Source organism: Pristis pectinata, chromosome 23 (genome assembly GCF_009764475.1).
Source record: "Pristis pectinata isolate sPriPec2 chromosome 23, sPriPec2.1.pri, whole genome shotgun sequence".
Taxonomy (NCBI): domain Eukaryota; kingdom Metazoa; phylum Chordata; class Chondrichthyes; order Rhinopristiformes; family Pristidae; genus Pristis; species Pristis pectinata.
This window is the reverse complement of record NC_067427.1, coordinates 16,844,061-16,866,642: the sequence shown is the minus strand read 5'-3', so window position 1 is coordinate 16,866,642 and position 22,582 is coordinate 16,844,061. Positions and strand designations below refer to the sequence as shown.

Sequence of the window (22,582 nt, the reverse complement as noted above, 5' to 3'; positions counted from 1 at the left end):
AATTAGATTGATAGGGTAGATCTAAAAAAATGGAACAAAATGACAGGATATCAATGTAAAATAAGTACAAATAAACAAAGTAGGAATTTTCAAATCACTGAAAACTTTTGCCTGTGAATGGAGAGATGGTGGGACTTGCTACTTCATGGAGTAGTTAAAGCAAATTGCTCAAATGCATCAAAGGGGTAGCTTGATGATCACATGAAGAGCAAAGGAAACGAATGACAAGCTGGTGGGATATGATGAAGATGAGGGCAAAGTTCTTGTATGGTATAAGTGGCAGCATGGTTTTGTTGGACTGAATACCCTGTTTCTGTGCTGCAAGTTCTAAGTCTGTGAGCCTCTACGTTCAGGTTAACTGGGAGGTGTGGGTCCTTGAAGATGCAGCTCGAGCAGAACTTCCTGTGACTGAGAGCAGTGATGACACCATGCCAGTTGGAGTCGGTATTGATTTCACCAGTCAACTGCCTGTCAAAGTTGGTGAGTTTTGTCCTTTGATTATAGATTTGAATCATTTATTAATTTGTCAGAAGAGGGAGAATCAGCATTCTGATCATTAAGGCAAGTGTGTAGATCCATTTAAGAACTTACTCACTGAAAGATCATTGCACCTGGAATAGGGAAAAGCAAATCCTGAAAAGCAAACCCCTTGCCCCCTGCCCCCACCCAAATTATTCTATTCCTATCACATAAATGGACCCTGTGTATCACTATGTATATTACTTACGATGGAAGGAGGTTTGTCTGAAGCATAAATATCATGCACTAGTTGGGCCTAATGTCTTAGTGCTGCACTGTAATATTGGGTGAGTAATGCTGCCCACAGTTGGCAAAACTGTACACTGCAACGACATAGGGTGTCACTTAAATAATATAGCTTGAAGCTCAATGCATTGTCATTGCCTGTTGTGAAGTTCTTTGTGCAGTCCCCACCCCTCAGGAATAGAAGTGATCTGAGATATGGCCCTGTTCTTTTCCAGACCAGGTCAAATAACCCTTCAATTGATCAAATACTTAAATCAGGTTGCTTTTCCTCCCATAATGTGAATGAGAATAGGTTACAGGGAAATAAAGTATTGGAAAAGAGATTGAAAATCAAAAAAAAATGAGGATGCTGGCAATCTTTTTAAGAAAAAACAGAAAAGGCTGGAAGCACTCAGCAGATCAGGTAGCATGTGTGGAAAGAGAACGCATGTTACTGTTGCAAGTCCAAGACTCTTCATGAGCAGTGACATTGATGAAATTCCTCTAAGAGCCAGCATGGACTTGATGGGCTGAATGTCTTCCTCCTGTGTTGTAAGGAAATATTAAAACTGATTATCTGCTCATTGCTGTTGGAATGAATCAGATGTGAACAAATTTGCTGCCTTGTTTCACACATTAAAATGATGACTACAGGAATATGAGTGCAAAGTACTTTGGGAGGTCATGATTTGTTAAATGCCCTTTGTAAATGTAGATTTTTATCTCTTTATTTCTCTTAGTATGATAATAGGAGAAGGCTCTGTATGATTTATCAAAATGCATCAGTACTTTGTCCTTTATAGTACTTTATAGTGAGGAAACTTGTTCTTTAGTTTATTGTCAGTCATGGGAATAGTGTGAAATAATTATAACTTAAAAATAATTTTGACTCGTAGGGCATGCAGGATGTTTGATCAAATTTATACGTTTAGGACATGAGGGAAAATGTTGTTACTGTGCAGAATTCAAGTATTCAGTGAATGTAGAAATGACATAATTTCTTTTTTGTTTATATTTGATAATTACATGCATGTCATGTTATCACTTTACTCAGTTACAAAAGAAAGAAATGTAGATTTGATCTAATAGTTTGATTAGTAGAAATGCTTTTTCTTTTGCAATCTTTGAAAGTGTTTCATTTGGTCTTCTGTAGGTGATGAGAAGGTTTATGCTCCTTCTCCTATCATGATGCTGCTCACAACTGAAGGGCTCCTTTGTCCATTCCACATGCTTAATTACATCCCTGGAGTGAAAACAATAGTAAAACCACCAAACTGTCCACGTATTGAAGGAGAAAGGGAACCTCGCCCACGTATGTATTAAACTTACAGAAAGCAGAAGAAATACATAAAATAAGAATTTTAAGTACAAAAGAGGCCACTTGTGAGTTCTATGAAGTGACTTCTTGCATTATCATCCCCTTTTAGAAGTTGAAATAGATTTTGCTTTAGGCAAAAGTTCAACCCATTTGAAACAGAGGATTGAATCAATGACCCACTCTTCACAAAACAAATTGACCATTACTCCATGCTAACACTGCCAAAGCGATAGTGAGGGAACACTGCACATTCAAGAAATATGTCATTAAATTATTGGCCCTCAGATGACAGTAAAAGGTGCTCAGATGTTTTCCAAGGGATGAGGGATTTTGTCTGCAGGGTTAGGATGAAGAAGCTGGTGATGTTGTTTGGAACATTGTCTATAAGGGTGGTGGAAACTGAGCCTGTCAGGACTTTGAAAAGTGAATTGGATAGGCACTTGAATGAAAATAATTTACAGGGGGAAGAATGGGGAAAAGGACTATCTTGGATTATTCTACAGAGATGGCCTGGGACAATGGGCCTAATGGCTTCCTTCTAAGCCATAGTGATTCTGTAAGAGTGAGAGTTTCTCTCTGGGCAGTTTTAATCTCCCAACACTTCATGACCAATGATATATTTTTAAAGTGGGGTCAACATTGGTAATATAAGAATGCAGCAGCTAATTTAAGCACAAGCTCCCATAACCAGCAATGTGATAAAGATGAGGTTTTTGTTGATGTAGGTCGATGTGAGTATTTATCAGGATATAAGGCAGAATGTCTTTGTTCTTTTTTCAGTAGTCTGGTGTAAACTTCCTTCACCTGAGATCAGATGGGGCCATGGTTTAGCATTTAATTCATATCTTGGTAGTCCTAGCACTGGATGTTGGCCTAGGTTTTTGCTTGGATCTCTGGAATGAGACTCTAACTCGTAACCATTTAATTTGGGGGCAATGATGTTACCTTACGAGTGATTAGCAGAGTCCTAGAACTTATAAGATCATTCAGGATGCAAGACTAATATACCGTTTATGTTGAGGTCTTGGAAAGTGTGGTGTGGAACTTAATCAGAATGTCACGAGGGAAAAGGGACATCAGCTATGTGAGGAGATGAGAGAAGCTAAGGATGTTGTTTTAGTGGTTAAGTTTATGGGGAAATATAATTGAGTTTCAAAATCTTGAGGAGCTTTGGTGAATGGAGATAAATTATTGAATTCTCAGTGAGGCTTACAACAAGATAATACAAATTTAACAAAAGTTGGCAGAAGAAATGGTGAAGATGAGATTTCTTTTATTACTGGAATGCAGAACCTGATGAAAGGGTGTTGGAAGCAGATTTAGTAATAACTTACTAAAAGGAAATTTACCTGAAAAGAACACGAAATTGAAGATCCATGGATAAAGAATGGGGAAGTGAGAATCAGTCAATTACTCTTTCAAAAGACTGGCATAGGCACAATCAGTGAATGGCCACTTTTGACATGATTCTATGAAACACTAATGAATAACTTATCCAACATTTTTTTAACACTGTTTAAAAAAAATTCTGTTGCGTTGAATTGATCAATTGCAATATTTATATAATTATTACTTAGCTACTTTGGAAAAGTATGAATTTAACATAAAGTTGAACAGCTTTTATTTTCTATGCAGCTCAAACATCAGTCCCTGCTCCCTCTGTATTGACGCCACCTCAGACTTCGACTGCATCACCACGGCACACTCCAAGAGTTTGTGCAGCCTGCTGCTGCATACCATTCACCTGCTTTCCCGTCAATGGTCTTTCCTGCTTTACCCCACTTTGCAAAGCAAACAATGGCACCATCAAGTTACAAAAACAAAACCTGAAGCAGGGTCTTGAAGATGGCACCAATGTTGAGACTGGAAGTGGTGCCACACCTACCATAGACTGGTCTTCCTCCTATGCTCCTAGTTCCAGTTCTTCCACGGACTCTCAAGTAGGTGACGTGCTAAAACAAAAAGCTGTTACCGCTACAAAGTTTGTTCGGTAAGTTCTGTCCTGTGCTTTTCTTAACTAGCTCGTGGAATTGCATTGAATTTATTGGACACTGTTGGGCATTTCTGTAGGCGGATCTCCCAATAATCAATCTCACGCAATCAGCAGATCCTTTCTTCCTCGTGTTTTTCCAACTTTTCTATCATTGCTGTGGTAATGAATTCCTTTCATTAGGTAAAGAAATTTCTTCTGAATTCCCTAATACTATCATATTTCTGGGCTTTGAGAGTCTCCATGTGGAAATATCTTGTCTGTATCTATCCTTTCAAAGTTTTTCATGCTTAAGGACTTGTATAACATCACCTCACACATTTGGAAAAATTGCTCCAATTTTAACATAAGAACAAGAAGAGGCCGCTCAGCCCCACATTGTTGTTTCATCATATAAAACAGTTGGGAACAGTGGTAGGCTGTATGGCTCCTCAAGCTGATTTAATCTTGGCTTCCACTCCACCTTCCTGCTTGGGCCCCAGAATGCTTGATTTCCTTAAGTTTATAAATAGATCTCAGCATTAAATGCTGCCTTCCCCTCTTCACTTCTCTTGCTGTCTGCCTTTCTTGCTTAGCTGGGTTAAGTACAGTCCAATATGGGTGGACCATTTGTCAAATGTGTATATTTTGATGACCCATAAGGCCTGTTTTCTTTCTGGAGCGACAAACAAATTGATGGAGGAACTCAGCAGGTCAGGCAGCATCTGTGGGAGGGAGATGGACAGTCGATATTGAATGGTCTCAACCCGAAATGTCAACTATCCATTTCCCTACCACAGATGCTACCTGAGCTGCTGAGTTCCTCCATCAGTATGTTTGTTACTCCAGATTCCAGCATCGGCAGTCTCTTGAGTCTCCTGTTTACTTTCTGAACTGCCTCCTTACAGTTTCTTATTACCTGAATAATTAAGTGAATCATTTGGTTTCATCTGATTTCAACCAGTGATGAATTTTTTTTCCATTATAGGTTCTCAGGATTTAGAAAATACATTAACTGGAACTTCAACTGGAACTTCAACTGACTCATCAGTTGAGTCAGTGCAACAGCAGTACAAGCCCAGAAAAGGAGCTATCATTTGTACAGCCCTCAGGTCCTGCAACAAAATCATTCCATGGCGCAAAATTAAACTCTACTGGTAATGACCATTTTTTTTAAGATTTAAAGCCAGACTTGTATTCTATTTTTGGTGTTCTTTCTTTATTGTTTTTTTATCCTATCAGTCTGTCTCTTTCAGTTTCTGCCCCTCCTTTCTCTGAATCTTCTTCGCTTGCCTTTCCTTCTGCTTTTAGCTGGCAAACACTTTCCTCTCTGCTCTCTTTATCTTATTTACAGTCACACAGCAGGGAAATAGACTCTTTGGCTGAACTCGTCCATGCTGACTGAGATGGCATCTGCATTTGACCCATTGTCCCTGTACTCCCTTCCTATCCATGAACCTATCCAAATATTTTTAAATGCTGTGATTTTACCTGCCTCCACCATCTCCTCTAGCAGCTTGTTCCATATACCTGTGTAGAAAAACTTGCCCCTAAAAGCTCTTAAATATTTCCCCTCTCACGTGAAACCTATTTCCTCTATTTTTACGCTCTTCTACCCTTGGAGTCCATCTACCCTTTCTATGCCCCTCATAACTTTATAAACCTCTACAAGGTCTCCTCTTTGCTTCCTTCACTTCAGTGAGAATAATCCCAGCCTATCCAATCTCTCCTTGTACCTAAAGCCCTCCATTCTAGGCAACATCCTGATGAATCTCTTTTGCACTTGTTCTGGCATAGAGCTTCACACAATATTCCAAGTTTGACCGAACAAATGATGTTCCAGCTCTTACACTCAATATCCCTGCCCATGAAGGCAAGCAAGCTAAGTGCCTTCTTTACTACTCTATCCACCTGTGCTGTTATTTTCAGGGAGCTATATGCTTGCACCCAAGGTTCCTCTGTACATCATCACTTCTAAGGTCCCTGCCTTTTTACTGTATATGTCCAACCAAAATGCGTTACCTCACACTTGTCTGGATTAAATTTCATCTGCCACTGCTCTGCCCAACTTAGCTGATCTATATCCTTCTGTATCCTTAAGGCAGTCAGCCTTGCTATCTGCAACTCTACCAATCTTTGTGTCATCAGCAAACTTATTTATCAGACCACAGATATTCTCATCTAAGTAAAAAATTTACTTTTTCCCCCTTACAACTTGTTTGTCCCTTTTTGTCTTTTTCTCCCCCAAGTGAATTCACATGTGGATCCTTCCTCATCATCTTACAAATCAGGACTCTCAGACATTGATTCAATTTTCCTACATCTATGAAACTAGTCCTGCAAAGACTGCGCTTCTATTTATTGTGTCACTTGTATGACGTGGTTTGGTTTTTGGCTTTTTTCCAATTCAGTCCATTTATAACATGTCATAAAATCGCATCAGCTAGTCTGAAAGGATAATGAAATAGGTGATCAGCACTGTTCCACAATCTGGAAGGACCATGGATTATGTGAGTGGAGGGAGTGACTGCTGTATGAACATAGAACACTACAGCACAGTACAGGCCCTTCAGCCCACAATGTTGTGACGACATTTCATCCTGCTCTAAGATCTATCTAACCCTTCCCTCCCACATAGACACATGAATGATAGAAAAATAGGGGGCTATGTAAGAGTCTCTTAAATGTCCCTAATGTATCTGCCTCCACAACTCTGCTGGCAGTGTGTTCCATGCATGCACCATTCTCTGTGTAAAACAAAAACTTACCCCTGTCATCCCCCTTATACCTTCCTCCAATCATCTTAAAGTTATGTCCCCTAGCAGAACATAGAACAGTACAGCACAGTAGAGGCCCTTCGGCCCACAATGTTGTGCCAACCTTTAAACCTCTCCTAAGACTATCTAACCCCTTCCTCCCACATATCCCTCTATTTTAAATTCCTCCATTTGCTTATCTAGTAATCTCTTGAATTTGACCAATGTACCTGCCTCCACCACTGCCCCAAGCAGCACATTCCATCCCCCAACCACTCTCTGGGCAAAAAACCTTCTTCTGATATCTCCCTTGAACTTCCCACCCATTACCTTAAAGCCATGCCCTCTTGTATTGAGCATTGGTGCTCTGGGAAAGAGGTGCTGGCTGTCCACTCTACCTATTCCTCTTAATTTTTTGTACACATCTATCATGTCTCCTCTCAGCCTCCTATCCAAAGAGTAAAGCCCTAGCTCCCTTAGTCTCTCCTCATAATGCATACTCTCTAAACCAGGCAGCATCCTGGTATATCTCCTCTGCACCCTTTTCAACACTTCCACATCCTACAATGAGGCGACCAGAACTGGACGCAGTACTCTAAGTGTGGTCTAACCTAAGTTTTATAGAGCTGCGTCATTACCTTGCGGCTCTTAAACTCGATCCCTCGACTTATGAAAGCTAACACCCCATAAGCTTTCTTAACTACCCTATCCACCTGTGAGGCAACTTTCAGGGATCTGTGGATATGGACCCCCAGATCCCTCTGCTCCTCAACCCTACCAAGAATCCTGCCATTAACTTTGTACTCTGCCTTGGAGTTTGTCCTTCCAAAGTGTACCACCTCACAATTCTCTGGATTGAACTCCATCTGCCACTTCTCAGCCAAGCTCTGCATCCTATCAATGTCCCTCTGCAATCTTCGACAATCCTCTACACTGTCCACAACACCACCAACCTTTGTGTCGTCTGCAAGCTTGCCAACCCACCGTTATACCCCCTCATCCAAGTCATTAATAAAAATCATGAAAAGCAGAGGCCCCATAATCGATCCTTGTGGGACACCGCTAGTCACAGCCCTCCAATCTGAATGTACTCCCTCCACCACAACCCTCTGCTTTCTATAGGCAAGCCAATTCTGAATCCACATGGCCAAGCTTCCTTGGATCCCATGCCCTCTGACCTACTGAAGAAGCCTACCATGTGTTACCTTGTCAAATGCCTTACTAAAATCCATGTAGACCACATCTACTACACTACCCTCATCAATCTGTCTGGTCACCTCCTAAAAGAACACTCAGGCTTGCGAAACACGATCTACCCTTCACAAAGCCATGCTGACTGTCCCTGATCAGGCCATGATTCTCTAAATGCCCATAGATCCTATCTCTAAGAATCCTTTCCAACAGCTTGCCCACCACAGACATAAGGCTCACTGGTCTATAATTCCCTGGACTATCCCTACTAACTTTCTTGAATAAGGGGACAACATTTGCCACCCTCCAATCCTCCGCTACCATTCCTGTGGACAACGAGGACTTAAAGATCCTAGCCAAAGGCTCAGCAATCTCCTCCCTCGCCTCACAGAGCAGCCTGGGGAGTATTCCGTCAGGCCCCAGGGACTTATCTGTCCTAATATGTTTTCTAACAGCTCTAACACATCCTCTCTTGATATCAACATGCTCTAGAACATTAACCTTACCAACACTGTCCTCAGCGTCATCAAGGCCCCTCTCCTTGGTGAATACTGAAGAGAAGTATTGAGGACCTCACCCACTTCCACAGCTTCCAGGCACATCTTCCCACCTTTATCCCTAATCAGTCCTACCTTTACTTCCATCATCCTTATGCTCTTCACATAAGTGAAAAGTGCCTTGGGGTTTTCCTTAACCCTACTCGCCAAGGCCTTTTCGTGTCCCCTTCTTGCTCTCCTTAGCCCCTTCTTAAATTCCTTCCTTGCTACCCTATATTCCTCAAGAGACCTATCTGATCCTTGCTGCCTAAACATTATGTATGCTGCCTTCTTCCTCCTGACTAGATGTTCCACCTCTCTTGTCAACCATGGTTCCTTCACCCTGCCATTCTTTCTCTGCATCACCAGGACAAATTTATCCCTAACATCCTGCAAGAGATCCCGGAACAATGACCACATCTCCATAGTACATTTCCCTTCAAAAATGTCATCCCAATTCACACTTGCAAGTTCTAGCCTTATAGCTTCGTAATTTGCCCTTCCCCAATTAAATATTTTCTTGTCCTCTTTGCTCCTATGCTTGTCCATGACAATACTAAATGTTAGGAGGCAGTGGTCACTGTCCCCCAAATGCTCACCCACTGAGAGATCTGTCACCTGACCCGGTTCATTACCTAATACTAGATCTAATATGGCATTCCGTCTAGTCGGCCTGTCAACATACTCTGACAGGAATCTGTCCTGGACAGTTAACAAACTCTGCCCCGTCTAAACCTTTGATACTAAGCAGGTGACAATCAATATTTGGGAAGTTGAAGTCTCCCACGATAATAACCCTGTTATTTTTGCATCTTTCCAAAATCTGCCTCCCAATCCGCTCCTCAGTATCCCTACTGCTACCGGGGGGCCTATAGAATACTCCCAGTAGAGTAACTGCTCCTTTCTTGTTCCTAACTTCCACCCATACTGACTCTAGCGAGGATCCTGCTACATTATCCACCCTTTCTGCATCTGTAATATTGTCCCTGACCAATAACGCCACCCCTCCTCTTCTTCCCCATCCCTTTTAAAACACTGAAATCCAGGAATATTCAGTGTCCAATCCTGCCCTGGTGACAGCCAAGTCTCTGCAAGAGCCACAATATCATAGTTCCATGTATTTATCCAAGCTCTCAGTTCATCACCCTTATTCCTGATGCTTCTTGCATTTAAGTAAAGGCACTTTAGCCCATCCACCTTACTACTTTCATACCCTATACTCTGCTTCTCTTTCCTCAACGCCTCTCTATATGTTAGATCTGGCTTTACTCCATGCACTTCTTCCACTGACCTATCCCTCCGGTTCCCATCCCCCTTGCAAACTAGTTTAAACCCCCCCAAACCACACTAGCAAACCTGCCTGCAAGGATATTGATCCCCCTCGAGTTCAGATGTCACCCATCCAATCTGTACAGGTTCCACCTTCCCCAGAAGAGATCCCAATGATCCAAAAATCTAAAACCTTGCCCCCTGCACCAACTCCTCAGCCATGCATTCATCTGCCATCTCCTCCTATTCTTACCTTCACTATCAGATGACACTGGCAGCAATCCTGAGATTGCTACCCTTAAGGTCCTGTTCTTCAGCCTTCTACCTAGCTCCCTAAACTCACTTTTCAGGACCTCATCCCTCTTTCTACCTTTGTCATTGGTACCAACATGTACCAAGACTTCTGGCTGCTTTCCCTTCTGCACAAGAATGCTGTGGACCTGATCAGTGACATCCTGGATCCTGGCATTTGGGAGGCAATGTACCATCTGGGATTCTCGCTCATGTCCACAGAACCCTCTGTCTGTTCCCCTGACTATCGAGTCCCCTATCACTCTTGCCCTCCTCTTCTCCTCCCTTCGCTTTTGAGCAGCAGGACCAGTCCCAGTGCCAGAGACCTGGCTACTGCTGCTTGATCCCTGTAGATCATCCCCCTCAACAGCATTCAAAGTAGAACATATAGACTACTAACCTGTGAAGTTTGCAAGGACTAATAGATCAATAGGAAGCTAGCGAGTGCAACTTCTCTCGCTCTCTGTACCTCGCTTGATTCTCCTGCCACACTGAGGACAACATACAATAGCCAATTAGCCAATCAGGGATGTGGGCGGAAACCCAGAGGGTCAAAGGGACAGAATGCAAGCTCTATACGTACAGCTCTGGAGGTCAGCATTGAACCTGGGTTGCAGGAGCTATGTGACAGTAGCAGTAATTGCTGTACTTATATTACTTGATCCCTTGCATCTCTTTCTTGAATATATTTAATGACTTCACCTCCATTGCTTTCCTTTACACAGGTTCAAAACCCTCTGGGTGAAGTAATTTTTTTCTCTTGATCTCAGTTCTATCCTAAGGCTGTGTGTATTGCCTGAGGAAACTTTCCTGAACACAATTTCACCCCATCTAAGCCCTTAACAGTATGGCACTCCCAGTCTATGTTAGGAAAGTTAAAATCCCCTACTATGACAACTCTATCACTCTTGCAACTCTCCACAATCTCCCCCCATATTTGTTCTATTTCCTGTTGAATGTTTGGGGCCCTGTACTACAACCCCAACCAGGTGATCATTCACTTCTTATTTCTCAGCTGTACCCATAAAGCATCACTAGATGATCCTTCAGTAATTTCATCTCTGACTACTGCTGTAATGTTCCCCTTGATCAAAAATGCAACTCTTCTCTCTCTTCTCCACCTCTATCCCGCCTGAAGCACCTGTATCTTGGAACATTAGTCTAGTAATCTTTTGTTGCACTCTGTCCATGGCAAGAGCATCCTTCCTCAGATAAGGAGACTAAATTGTGCGGATGATTCCAGATGGAGTATCACCAGAGCCTTGAGCTACAACAAGATGTCCATGCTCCTGTATTCAAATCCTCTTGTAATGAAGACTAACAAACCATATGCCTTCCTGAATGTTTGATTTCAGAACTGAAGTATTAGGTGCCTTTTCCTATTTTATCACCAACTGTTTTCCTGTTTTTAGTACCAAAGTGGATAACGTTGCATTTATCCACATTAAACTATGTCTGCCTTGCATTTACCTGCTCAACCAACTTGCTCTTTGCAATCCTCTCCAGTTTTATGTCATCTGGAGGTGTTACATTCAATTCCCTCATCCAAATTATTGATATAGATGGTGAACAGCTGGGGCTCAAGTACTGATCCCTGTGATATCTCTCTAGTCACTGCCTGCCTTTTATTTTGACCGCTTCTTGTCTGTCAGTTGATTCACAGTCCATGCAAGTGTATTACCCACACTTCCAGGTTTCAGTTTTACACAACAACCTCTTGTCAAAAGCCTACTGAAAGTCAAAGAGACACTGCATCCACTAATTCTTCCAAATCTATTGTATTATGTAGTTACATCTTTGGAAAAGAAAATGTAATTGCACATTGAGGAGGGGAGCAAGTGATGTTAGTCCAGTGGTCAGTAGTTTGCCTCCATTCAAATATGGCAGTGGACTTATTAATTGGTGCTCTCATTTGGTTTAAGAGGGAATTCATTAAACTGCTTTATATATACTGGCAGTCTGGCAAAAAATAGCCCTACCTTCTCTAGAAATAGCAAATGTTAGATATATATATATAAATTACAGGTTGGAGTTAAAACTGCAAGTGTTTCTGGAAATGAAGAATCAGCCCCTCAGAATCAGTTAATGTATGTGCGAAGTATGTATAACTGGATCGCAAGCCAAGATTGACATTTTCATTGCAGGATAGGTATGGACCCCATTAATTTATGTTTACAAGAAATGGACACTAACAGAAATCAGTCACTTAGGAGTGAAAATATGGCAATGTTTATAGTAGTCTGTCATACCCAGTCACTGGGGTTTGAAGTCCTAAGGTGGCAAAATAGGAGCAGAATGGCTTGTGATTCATTGTCAGGGAGGGGGGGAAGTCATGAAAGATGGTACTCATCTTGATATGGCAATGGTTGGTGCATTAGAAATTGAAAATGGCTATAGTAACTTCCAACATTTGTGATTGAGCAATACTAAGAACTATCAACTATTGGACCATTTCGTAAAAACTTTAAAAAGGGGACAAGGGTGAAACTAGGAAGATTTTGGAGTCAGTAAAGACTGAAGTATATGTGCAAAATAAAAAATCTGAAGGGGACTGGTATGTTGAGGGTTAGAGTACAAAAGAGTGGAAGTTGCATTAGTTATATAAAACTGTGATTGGACCTCACTTCTGGGTGTCACTTGACCCCTACAGCATCTCTAAATTGTCAAACTGTCCAATATCCATTATAGGGTGAAGAGAGCTGAAGCCATATCTTCAGTCTGTTACTTAAGAATGTAACATAATATACATGGAAGTAGAAGTTGGCAATGAAGTCCTTTGAGACTGCTCTGCCATTCAATCCAGTCGTGGCTGATCTTTACCTCCTGATTGTCAAGGTGGTCAAAACATCTCAATTTCAGCCTTGGACATACTTGATGACTGAGGGTCTATAGTTCTGAGGTAGAGAATTATCATGAATTGCACCTGACTGTGTTGAAGAAATTTCATCTCAATTTAGTCTAAATGGCTGACCCTTATTTCTGAAACTACGCCCCAAAATTTCAGGTCCTCCAAAGAGATGAAACAGCTGCTCGGCATCTGCTCTGTCCATTCCTCCCAGAACCTTGTTTGTCATAAACTTTGTTCCTAAACCCTTTCATCACCCATTCCTTTTGCTTACAAATGGCTAACAAAACTGACTAGACAGTTTGCAGACTTTGTCATATTTGATTCTGAATTGAGCTCTAGACCACATATCAGTGCTAACATTCAGACCGTCATTTTTCCCCTCTATCGTGTTGCCTGGCTCTGCTCTGGTTTCAGCACATCATCCTGTTACCTTTAGACTTGATGGTTCTGATGCGCAGTTAGTAGGTTTCCATTTTCTACCCTTTGAAAACTTGAGATTATCCATGCTCCACTGCCCTTGGCCTCCCTTGTCCTAAGAACCATTTACTCATCACCTCTGTGCTTGCTGACCAATATTGTCTCCAGGCTGGACAGAGAACAGTTTAAAATTTTTTTTCTTGTTTTCCCATCCCTCTGCATTGTCAGCCACTAAGGCCCAAAGCTTTGGAATTCTTTCACTCCATCTTTACTTCCCTGGTATTCTTTTCTGCATTAAGATACAGCCTAAAAGCTCTGTGATTTACCTTACTATTTGTTTATTTGGCTTGGTGTCAATTGTTGTTAACACTGATGTGAGGCATTATGGCATCTATTTACATTAAAGCTTTTCTATAAATACAAGTTGTTGTTTTATTCTATTTCTTAACCTGCAGAGTTCCTGATGTTGGCCTCTGGAAGCTGCAATTCTGATTTGGCTCATTGCATGAAAAGAAGTAGTGAAGTAGTGAATGACTTGCAGTTCCCCCCTTCAATTTGAGAGGGGGAAAATAGAGGGAAAATTGAAAATGTAGATAAAACTGTACAGTTTTAAATCCTTTTACTTTCCTCCCTGAAGCTGTGACCCGAAGTGCATTGGGCTCTGCTGCTGTAATGCCTGTTCCGAAGTCTTGCCCTACTCAGGTAAGAAATTCAAGAACAACAGATGCTGTGATTCTGAATAGTGACATTTGGTGTTCACCTGATGAACTTAAATGTTAGGCACAATATGGCAATACAGTGCAACTTGTGTTTTATTTTTAAAAATCTTTTTGTTTTAAGAAAATCAGTACTTTATTTTATTGACTTTGACTTGGGCAGGTGAGTGCTTCATAACAGGAGGAGATGCCAATCACTCCTTCACAAGCAGAGTTGAGTAGAGCTTAAAAGGTGACCTTACAGAGGTTTATAAAATCATGATGGGTATGGATAAGGTGGATGATCCCTGTCTTTTTTCCATGGTAGGGCAATCTAAAACTAGAGGGCATAGAGTTAAAGTGAGGTGGGAAAGATTTAAAGTGGACCTGAGGGGCAAGTTTTTCCACACAGAGAGTGGTGCGTACATGGAACAATCTGCCTGAGGATGTGATAGAAGTGGGTACAATTACGACATTTAAAAGACATTTGGACAGGTATGTGGAAAGGAAATGTGTAGAGGGATAAGAGCCAAGTGCAGGCAAATGAGACTAGTTCAGGAGGGCCCATTGGTCGGCATGCATGAGTTGCACCGAAGGGCCTATGTTCGTGCCGTATGGGTTGACAAAAGTTCATTTTAATCTGCCAAGGATTACTTACCCCCAGTCTCCCCTCCTGCCCGATAACTCCATGTTGCAAACTCCAGTCTTGTTAATTGTGCCACTTGCTTGATCCTGTTGATTTTTTTCACAAATGTGGAAGTTGGATATTAATTCATTATCCCTTAATGGAATCCATGCTTTTTTGTTGGCTTGTTAGCAGCATTGGCCAAAACTTCAAAATGCCCTTGTATTCCAGATGTTTCCACACAGCCAGCACTGTAGATCCCTTGCATTGCCATGGCTATTTACCATATGGCTCCTGGGGAAAAACAATATGGCATTGGATATCTGATTGCAATTACTTGTTTCTGCCACTAAGGGTCACTAAAACTAGATTAACTCCAGGTAACCGCTGTGTTGCAGCTGTTCAGGTTACGGAAATTCACCCTTACGGAATTCACAGATCACAACCTAAGAATTCGAGATGCAGAATAAAACTCGCTCTTATGAAATTTATGTAGGGAAGAAATTAAATAAATACAAAATGCAAAAGAAACAACACATTTTATCTGTTTGTTTCAACTCTCATTTCTTGATGCATGCGCAGATAATGTGTTTTTGTTTAGCTTGGTAGGTTCATTTTGCTGTCTAGCAGTTTTTTTTTCCTCCCCAGGAGTCTTCCATATTATTTTCCTTAAAGACGTTGGAAGCAGAGCCAGCAAATTTAAATTCCAGTTGTAAACCTAAATGACCATTGTTATCTGTTGTGAGTTATATCATGAAAGCACCTTACCTATATTTGATATGTTTTTAAAAGTGTATGTCACCATTCAAACTGAAGGCTGGAAGGTGATGAGCATTAGCAGTCACTTGTATCTCTAAACGCAGCTGCTGGCCTCTTAAGCAACTTCCTTGTCACTTTCCAAAGCAAATCTTGCAATGCCCCACCCCTAGCAGCTGTGGTATTCATCATTGCTGTTGACAGAAAAACATCTCACTTATAGCATGGGATTCAATGGGGAAATAAGATTTCGCAAATCTGATGGTTTTCTAGGAATGCAACCCTTCAGTGACAATGTTGTTGCCTGTATTTCTTTGTGGAAGTTCTACAGACTTCCCAGAGAAGTTTTGTACTTCATGAGCATGAGGTAAATGAAATCTTTCTAAAGACATTTATAATCAAACATTTGGATTCATGTATTCTGCGCTCATATGTTCTGCCTTTCAAGGTGGATCTAGTTGTTGATGCTTGTGCTGTCGAAAGAGGGAGTTGACAATTCTCACATCATTTAACAGAAAAGGGAAATAACCTGAGAGAGAGTACTTGTTCCATTGATCTCTGGGATTGGTTTGAATCACCTGAGGGAGTTGAAGATGAATGGTCCAGAGGGTTTTTCTTTGGGTTTGTGTTTTTTTTTACAGATTGTGCAGGATAGGGTGGGTCTGGAAGTGGAGTGAGTAATGACCATTTATCATTCTCTCGCCATCAATTGTGTTGAACAAGCTTGACAGAAGTCAAGAACCACATCACGTAGTCATATACTGCATGGAAACAGACCCTTTGGATCAACTCGTGCGTGCTGACCAAGTTGCACAACTGAGCTAGTCCCATTTGCCTGCGTTTGGCCCATATCCCTCTAAACCTCTCCTATCCATGTAACTATCCAAATGCCTTTTAAATGTCTTAATTTTACCCACCTGCCACTTCTGTGTGTAAAGTTGCCCCTTGGGTCCCTTTAAATCTCCCCCCCCCCCACCCCAATTTAAACCTATTACCTCTAGTTTCAGGCTCCTGCCCTGGGGAAAAGACTGTGGATCCACCTTATCTATGCCCCTCATGATTTAATAAACCTCTATAATGTCACCCCTCAGCCTCCTACACTCCCTGGAAAAAATCCTAGCTATCTAGTCTCTCCTTATAACGCAAGCCCTCTGGTCCTGGTAACATCCTCGTAAATATTTTTTGCAGCCTTTGCAGTTGAATGACACCCTTCCTATTTGGAGAACTGTATGTGGTTCTTCAAATAGGAAGGGTGTCAAATCCGTCTTCACCACCAAGTATCTCCAGAAGAAGCTCCACAATTTCTTCCCTAGCTTCATTTTCCTATACGTTTTGTATTTTGATACAAGTCCTTGCTTCATCTTGCCTGCTTCTGATTTATTAGGGGTACAAATATTTACGGATAGATAAAAATGCAGACTGTTTTATCTTTTCTCTTAAGACCTCCACAACAACAAAGGTTTCCGCATCTGATCTGGAAAAACAACTGCAACAACAGCCAACTTTAGACCCAGTGATGATGGGAATCATGGAGGAGGTGAGAACAGTGGGTGTAAAATATTTGGTGAAACCTCCATTCAACTTGATTGCTTCTGGTTGATTAGCTTTGATTAGCTATGAACACAGTTGTTCTTAAAATGAACTGTTTTAGCAATCTTGAAAGTAAAAGCATTTCATGATCACAGAATATCACAAAGCACAACAGCCATTGAAGTACTAATCAATGTTGCAATCTTAAATGTTGCAGCCGATTTGGACAGCAATAGATTCCACAAGTAGTAATGTCATAACAATTGAGTATTTTGTTTTTTGAGGGATGAACTCTGGCCAGTACATTAGGGTAACTTCCCCTTCTCTGATGCCAAGGAATCATGTACTTCTCTACTTGAGAAGCACACAGATGCCCTGTTTCATGTCTTTTATAAAACTTATGACAGGATCTTGCTGTGCTACTGTCAGCTGAATTTTGGAGTTAAATCTTATGGAGTTGTTTTGAAATCATTGACTTGGGGAAACAAAATTAGATGGAAAAGATCCCATATCAGTATTTGAAAGCTCTGGTGAGTTCTCACCAATTCCTGACTATTATTTACGGCTGAACTAGCATCACCAATACGAACTATTTGTTCATTTTCTCATGGTTCATGGGATCTTTCTCATGCAGATTGTCTGCTATTTTGCCTGGTGTTACAACACAAACTTATTGTTCAGGCCACTGTATAAATACAGCAGTTTGCTTTAAGGTTGCACCTATAACATATTCCAAGGGGTGGAAGATTCCGCAGTCATAAAGAAGTATTAAACCAATGCTTGATTAAAGGTGTTGGTTTCAGGGAATGATTAAAGGAGGTTTGGGAAGGATTTCCACAAGTTTTAGCCCTAACAGCTGAAGGTGCAGTTCCCACTAAGTGAAATGTGCAACAGTGGTGGTACATCCTATGTTGTGATGGGCTGTCCTGAGAATATGAAAAGGTTTCATTTTTTAAAAAAAAAATAACTTGTTTGGAAAAAGCTAGCTCTGGAATGCTAATACTGTGCTCTTTGTGCAGATTGCTCTTTTTCAGAAAGAGTTGGATGAGTTAAAGGCTCGCATGGCAAGTGCTAACTTTGTGGTTGGCAGCCCAAAGGACATGGCTCATCTGAAACTTGATGCAGAGTCACTCGATGCCTTCCTGTTGGAGATCAAGGAGACTACTGAGGCAAGTGGAGAAATGAGCTTCTTGGCTAATTTGTCCACCAAGTAAGAGCTGGTGGTTGTGCTAATTTGAATTTAGGCCATGTCAGATGTGAATGAGGAAAAGTAAATCTATTGCTTAATATCAGCACCACCATTCAAGTTTAGGGTGAATAATTGTCGAGACATGCAACCAATTGAGTTCTTGTTTCTCACTCCCCACACATGATCTAACCTACTGAATTAATCCAGCACTCTGTTTTCTTGTCATAACTCTCTGTTTAATAATCTAAATTGTTAAGTGAAGAGTAATGAATGAAGAATATACGACAGGCTTCCACTTGGTTGAAAAAAGTGAGAGCAGTTAGTGTTGCCAGATGTTTGCTGTCAATCTACTATAAGCTGGGCAACTCCAAATGTGTAACCTGCAGTCACTTCCATCTCCAAGGTCCAATGAAAATCCAAAAACTGCAGTTGCCAGCAATCTGAAATGAAAACAGAAATTGCTGAAAATATTTAGCATGTTGGGCAGTATCTGTGGAAAGAGAAACAGAGTTAACGTCGCATGTCAAAACTGAGTGTTTCCAGTGTTTTCTATTTTTATTCTGAATCCAACGCCCTTTACACCTGTCACCTTGCCTTGTCCTCTCCCCTTTGCTCCCCCATCTCAACCTCAGTCTCTAGCTTAATGTTACAATTGGCCAAAATTTGCTGCCTGTAAATTTAACATGTATTGCATAGAAGCAGGCCATTTAGCCCAGCTAGATTATGCTGATAATATTCCATATGAGTTTCCTCCTCATTCCGTATATTTTAACTTGGCATTTGAGTCATTCTTTCTGTTCTCTTTTCCCTCCTTACTGGTTTACTGTATTTTAGAACTGTTTAAACTATTGCCTCAACCATTTTCTGAGTTGCAAGTTCCCCATTCTACCAGTTTGAGTAATTTTTCCTTATTTTCTGATTGGATTCTGAATGGTTCCTTGTTTTGCATTCTACCACAAGTGAAACATTCTTGCTAGAAATGTTGCTTTAACACTGACCATTTATGGGCCATTTAACATCACTCCAGAAGTTTGGCCAGGCACATATGACTGTGTATCACCCTTGCATCTATGACACACTTGTGCATACGATAAAGTCATTCATCACCTGTCCATAAGACCACAAGATATTGGAGCAGAATTAGGCCATTCTGCTCATTGAGTCTGCTCCACTGTTCAACCATGGCTAATTTTTTTTCAACCCCATTCTCCTGCCTTCTCCCCATAACTCTTAGCCCCTTTACCAATCAAGAACCTATCAATCTCTGCCTTAAATACATCCAGTGACTTGGCCTCCACAGTCCTCTGTGGCAACGAATTCCACAGGTTCACCAGCCTTCAGCTGAAGAAATTCATACTCATCTCAGTTTTAAAGGGATGTCTCTTTTTTTTCTGAGGTTGTGCCTTCAAATCCTAGACTCTCCTACAAATGAGAACAGCCTCTCCACGTCCACTCTATCCAGGCCTTTCAGTATTCGGTAGGTTTCAATGAGATCCCCCTTCATCCTTCTGAACTCCCAAGTACAGGCTCAGAGCCATCAAATGCTCCTCATATATTATGTACTTTGGCAGAAAATTACAATGTTCTTTGGAGCATTGCTGGGGAATTTGGACTGAGTTGTACCTGGAGTGATAATTGGACATGAGACAACCAGGTCTTATTGCTGGGACACACTTACCTTTGTCCTTCACTACCTTTGATTCTTACTTACTTTTAATCACCCTCAGTTACCAGGTTTGCTCCAAACCAACACCATCCTCCCCACCCAGTCCTTACAAGACTTCTACAGGTTGAACAACACCACCCCACCCCCCCCAACAAACCCAAGACCTTGATTGGGTTTATCGCTGTGACCTGAGTTCTGGCTGACACATTTTTATTCCTGATAATGTGCAACTTTCTTAGTTGTAGGAGAATCCAATTCTTAACATCTTTTAACAATTCTTCACAATTTTGAAGAATTTGAATAAGTCATAGAGTGTTTCAGCATGGAGACAGGCCCTTAGGCCCAACTTATCCATGCTGACTGTGTGCCCAGCAAGCCAGTCCCATCTGCCTGTGTTTGGCCCATAGCCTTCTAAACCTCTGCTATCGATGTGCTTACCTCCTGAGTCAGGTCTCCTGAGTCTTTTGTTCTTTTAAAAAAAAACCTGTCTACCATTTTCCCAATAACAATAATCTGTCCTGTGCTCTCTGCATCTGTCCTTTTGGTTCCAATTTTTCTACTGGACCTCTGCCTCCTCAGCTATTCAATACAATCATGGCTGATCTATGCTGGCCTCAACTCCTCTTCTGTGCTGGTTTCCTATAGCCCTCAATTTTGCCATCTTTCAAAAATTGATCTACCCTCTCCCTAAATAGCTTTCATAACACTCTGAGGTAGAGAGTTTCACAAATTCGATACCCTCTGTGAAGATATTCCTGTTCTTCTTTGTTTTAAATGAATGCCCCCCTAATTCTGTGACTATGTCCCCTTGTTCAAGAGTCTTGCAGGTTCAGCCCTGGTGGTTTTTATTGGGGAAACTAAGAGTTTCTTCACAGGTGCCAATAATGACAGACTTTAGAACAGCTCACAAGCCTTAAATGCTTTGCGGCTCCCGAAGGCTGTGAGTTGGCAGGTCGTTTGTGAGGCACTGTATGAGAAGAGCCAGCTCTGCTGGGTTCTTGAGAGCTTCAACATTTATCTTATTGTGGTAACACTTCAGCTGATACTGGTATTTTGGGGCCAGGTGGATGGAGATAATAGAGCAGATCGGGGTGGTCAGTCTAGCAGTCTTGGAATCTGTCGTGCCTTGAGTGATACAAACATCTTTGTGGACATTTGTTAATATGATGATATAATCGAGCAGGTGCAGTGCTTAACCAGGCAATGCTCACTCTGTGAAGACAGCATTCCCCCTCTGGGTTGCCCCTCCATAAGAAGTTACACTGCCCACCTTGATCTTTTAAAATGGCCATCTGCTTAGGTGCAGAGATATCTATGTCAAACAATCTGTATTCCTGAGGTTTGACAGCACAGTGGTGTTCAGGTCTGTTGCTTTTCTGTTTGGCCACAAGGGACCTAACATTCCGGACCACAGACTTCATCTTGTGTGATTTCTTTTAACATTGAGCAGCTGTTGCTTGCTGACGATCAGGCTGAATTCACAGACGAAGTCCTGATCTAGTGGCAATTGAAGACTGGTGTTTGCTGTATGGGTATTAATGCGCACACATTAGTAGCCACACAAATATGTGCTACTCTGTCCGCATGCATGCACAGCCTGTCCACAATTTTTTTTTATTGATGCTCAAAGCAGAAATATGTTTGATTTTAGTAGCAGAATTTTCCTGTATTTTTCCATTTTAGATGTGAATGTGGCTGATGGATGTGTCTGAATTTCACCTTGGTATAAGAAAATAATCCTTTCTTTCCCAATAGGAAGGTGTACTTACTATGTTCATAACTCGTGTCCTCCACAGCAAATGCAAGTGTGGAGAAATTACATCATCTCCTACTCTACCCCATTCCCTGAACGTTGATTATAACTGACAGCTGCTGATTGGGGCTGCTTCCAGACTGCCAGTTATGCACTCAAGGATTGCACCAGCTGTATCTTGTAACCAGTCGCCTTCTCTTAACCACATACCACCACCACCACCATTCATTTATCCATCTTCTCCCAGGTGCATCTCTAGTGGTGCTCCCGGATTTTCGCCCCAGATTGCAGGAGGCCTCTCTACTGTCACATTTGGAAGTCCCTGTCCACCATGAGACTGCTCCTGATGGACCCCAAGGGCTTCTGATTTAAAAGGGCTACCTACGACAGCACCCATAGCACTGCTGATCTCGCAAACCAGTGCCTGCATTTGTGGACTAGTACTGAATCGAGATCCAAACGCCCTTTGTCGACAGAGCAGCTGGAGAATACAGGTCTGTCAGCACCATTTGTGTCAATAGGCATCAGAGGGAAGACATGCCAGAGTCTTACCTTGATCAAAAGGAGACGATTGTGGTTGTCTGAGGTCAATCATCCCAGCCCCAGCACATCACTGTATGTTTTCTCAAGGCACCTGCCCCGTTAGTGACCTCCCTTCATAGGATGTTCATTGATAATTGTACAACATTCAGTTCCATTCACACCTCAGCAAATGAAGCAGGCTGTACCTGCAGTTTAAGATCTATATAATATTCAGGCATGGAGTGATAAGAGGCAAGTAAGAGACACACCACAAAAGTGCCATGCAATGACCATCTCCAACAAGCAAGTCTAACCTAACTACTTTTGACGTTCAGTGGCATTATCAACATCAATATTCTGGAATCATCATTGGCCATGCACACAAATATTACGGCTGCAATAGCAGGTCAGAAGCTAATTATCCTCCTGACATTTCCTTGGTTATTTCATACTTATAATTATCCTCCTGACATACCCTTTCTGCCATCTGCAAGGCACAAGTCAGGA

The 22,582-nt window shown here is 41.6% G+C and overlaps 1 protein-coding gene across 1 annotated transcript in view; it reads left to right on the top strand.

Moving 5' to 3' along the window:
• The window catches only part of nup214 (nucleoporin 214), a 98,010-nt gene that overhangs the window by 21,445 nt on the left and 53,983 nt on the right, over positions 1-22,582 (top strand). The window contains exons 10-16 of the mRNA XM_052037469.1: positions 354-480; positions 1,898-2,056; positions 3,698-4,052; positions 5,046-5,188; positions 13,977-14,041; positions 16,857-16,952; positions 17,965-18,114. Coding sequence (XP_051893429.1) covers positions 354-480; positions 1,898-2,056; positions 3,698-4,052; positions 5,046-5,188; positions 13,977-14,041; positions 16,857-16,952; positions 17,965-18,114 — 1,095 coding nt within the window. The remainder of the gene's footprint in view (positions 1-353; positions 481-1,897; positions 2,057-3,697; positions 4,053-5,045; positions 5,189-13,976; positions 14,042-16,856; positions 16,953-17,964; positions 18,115-22,582) is intronic.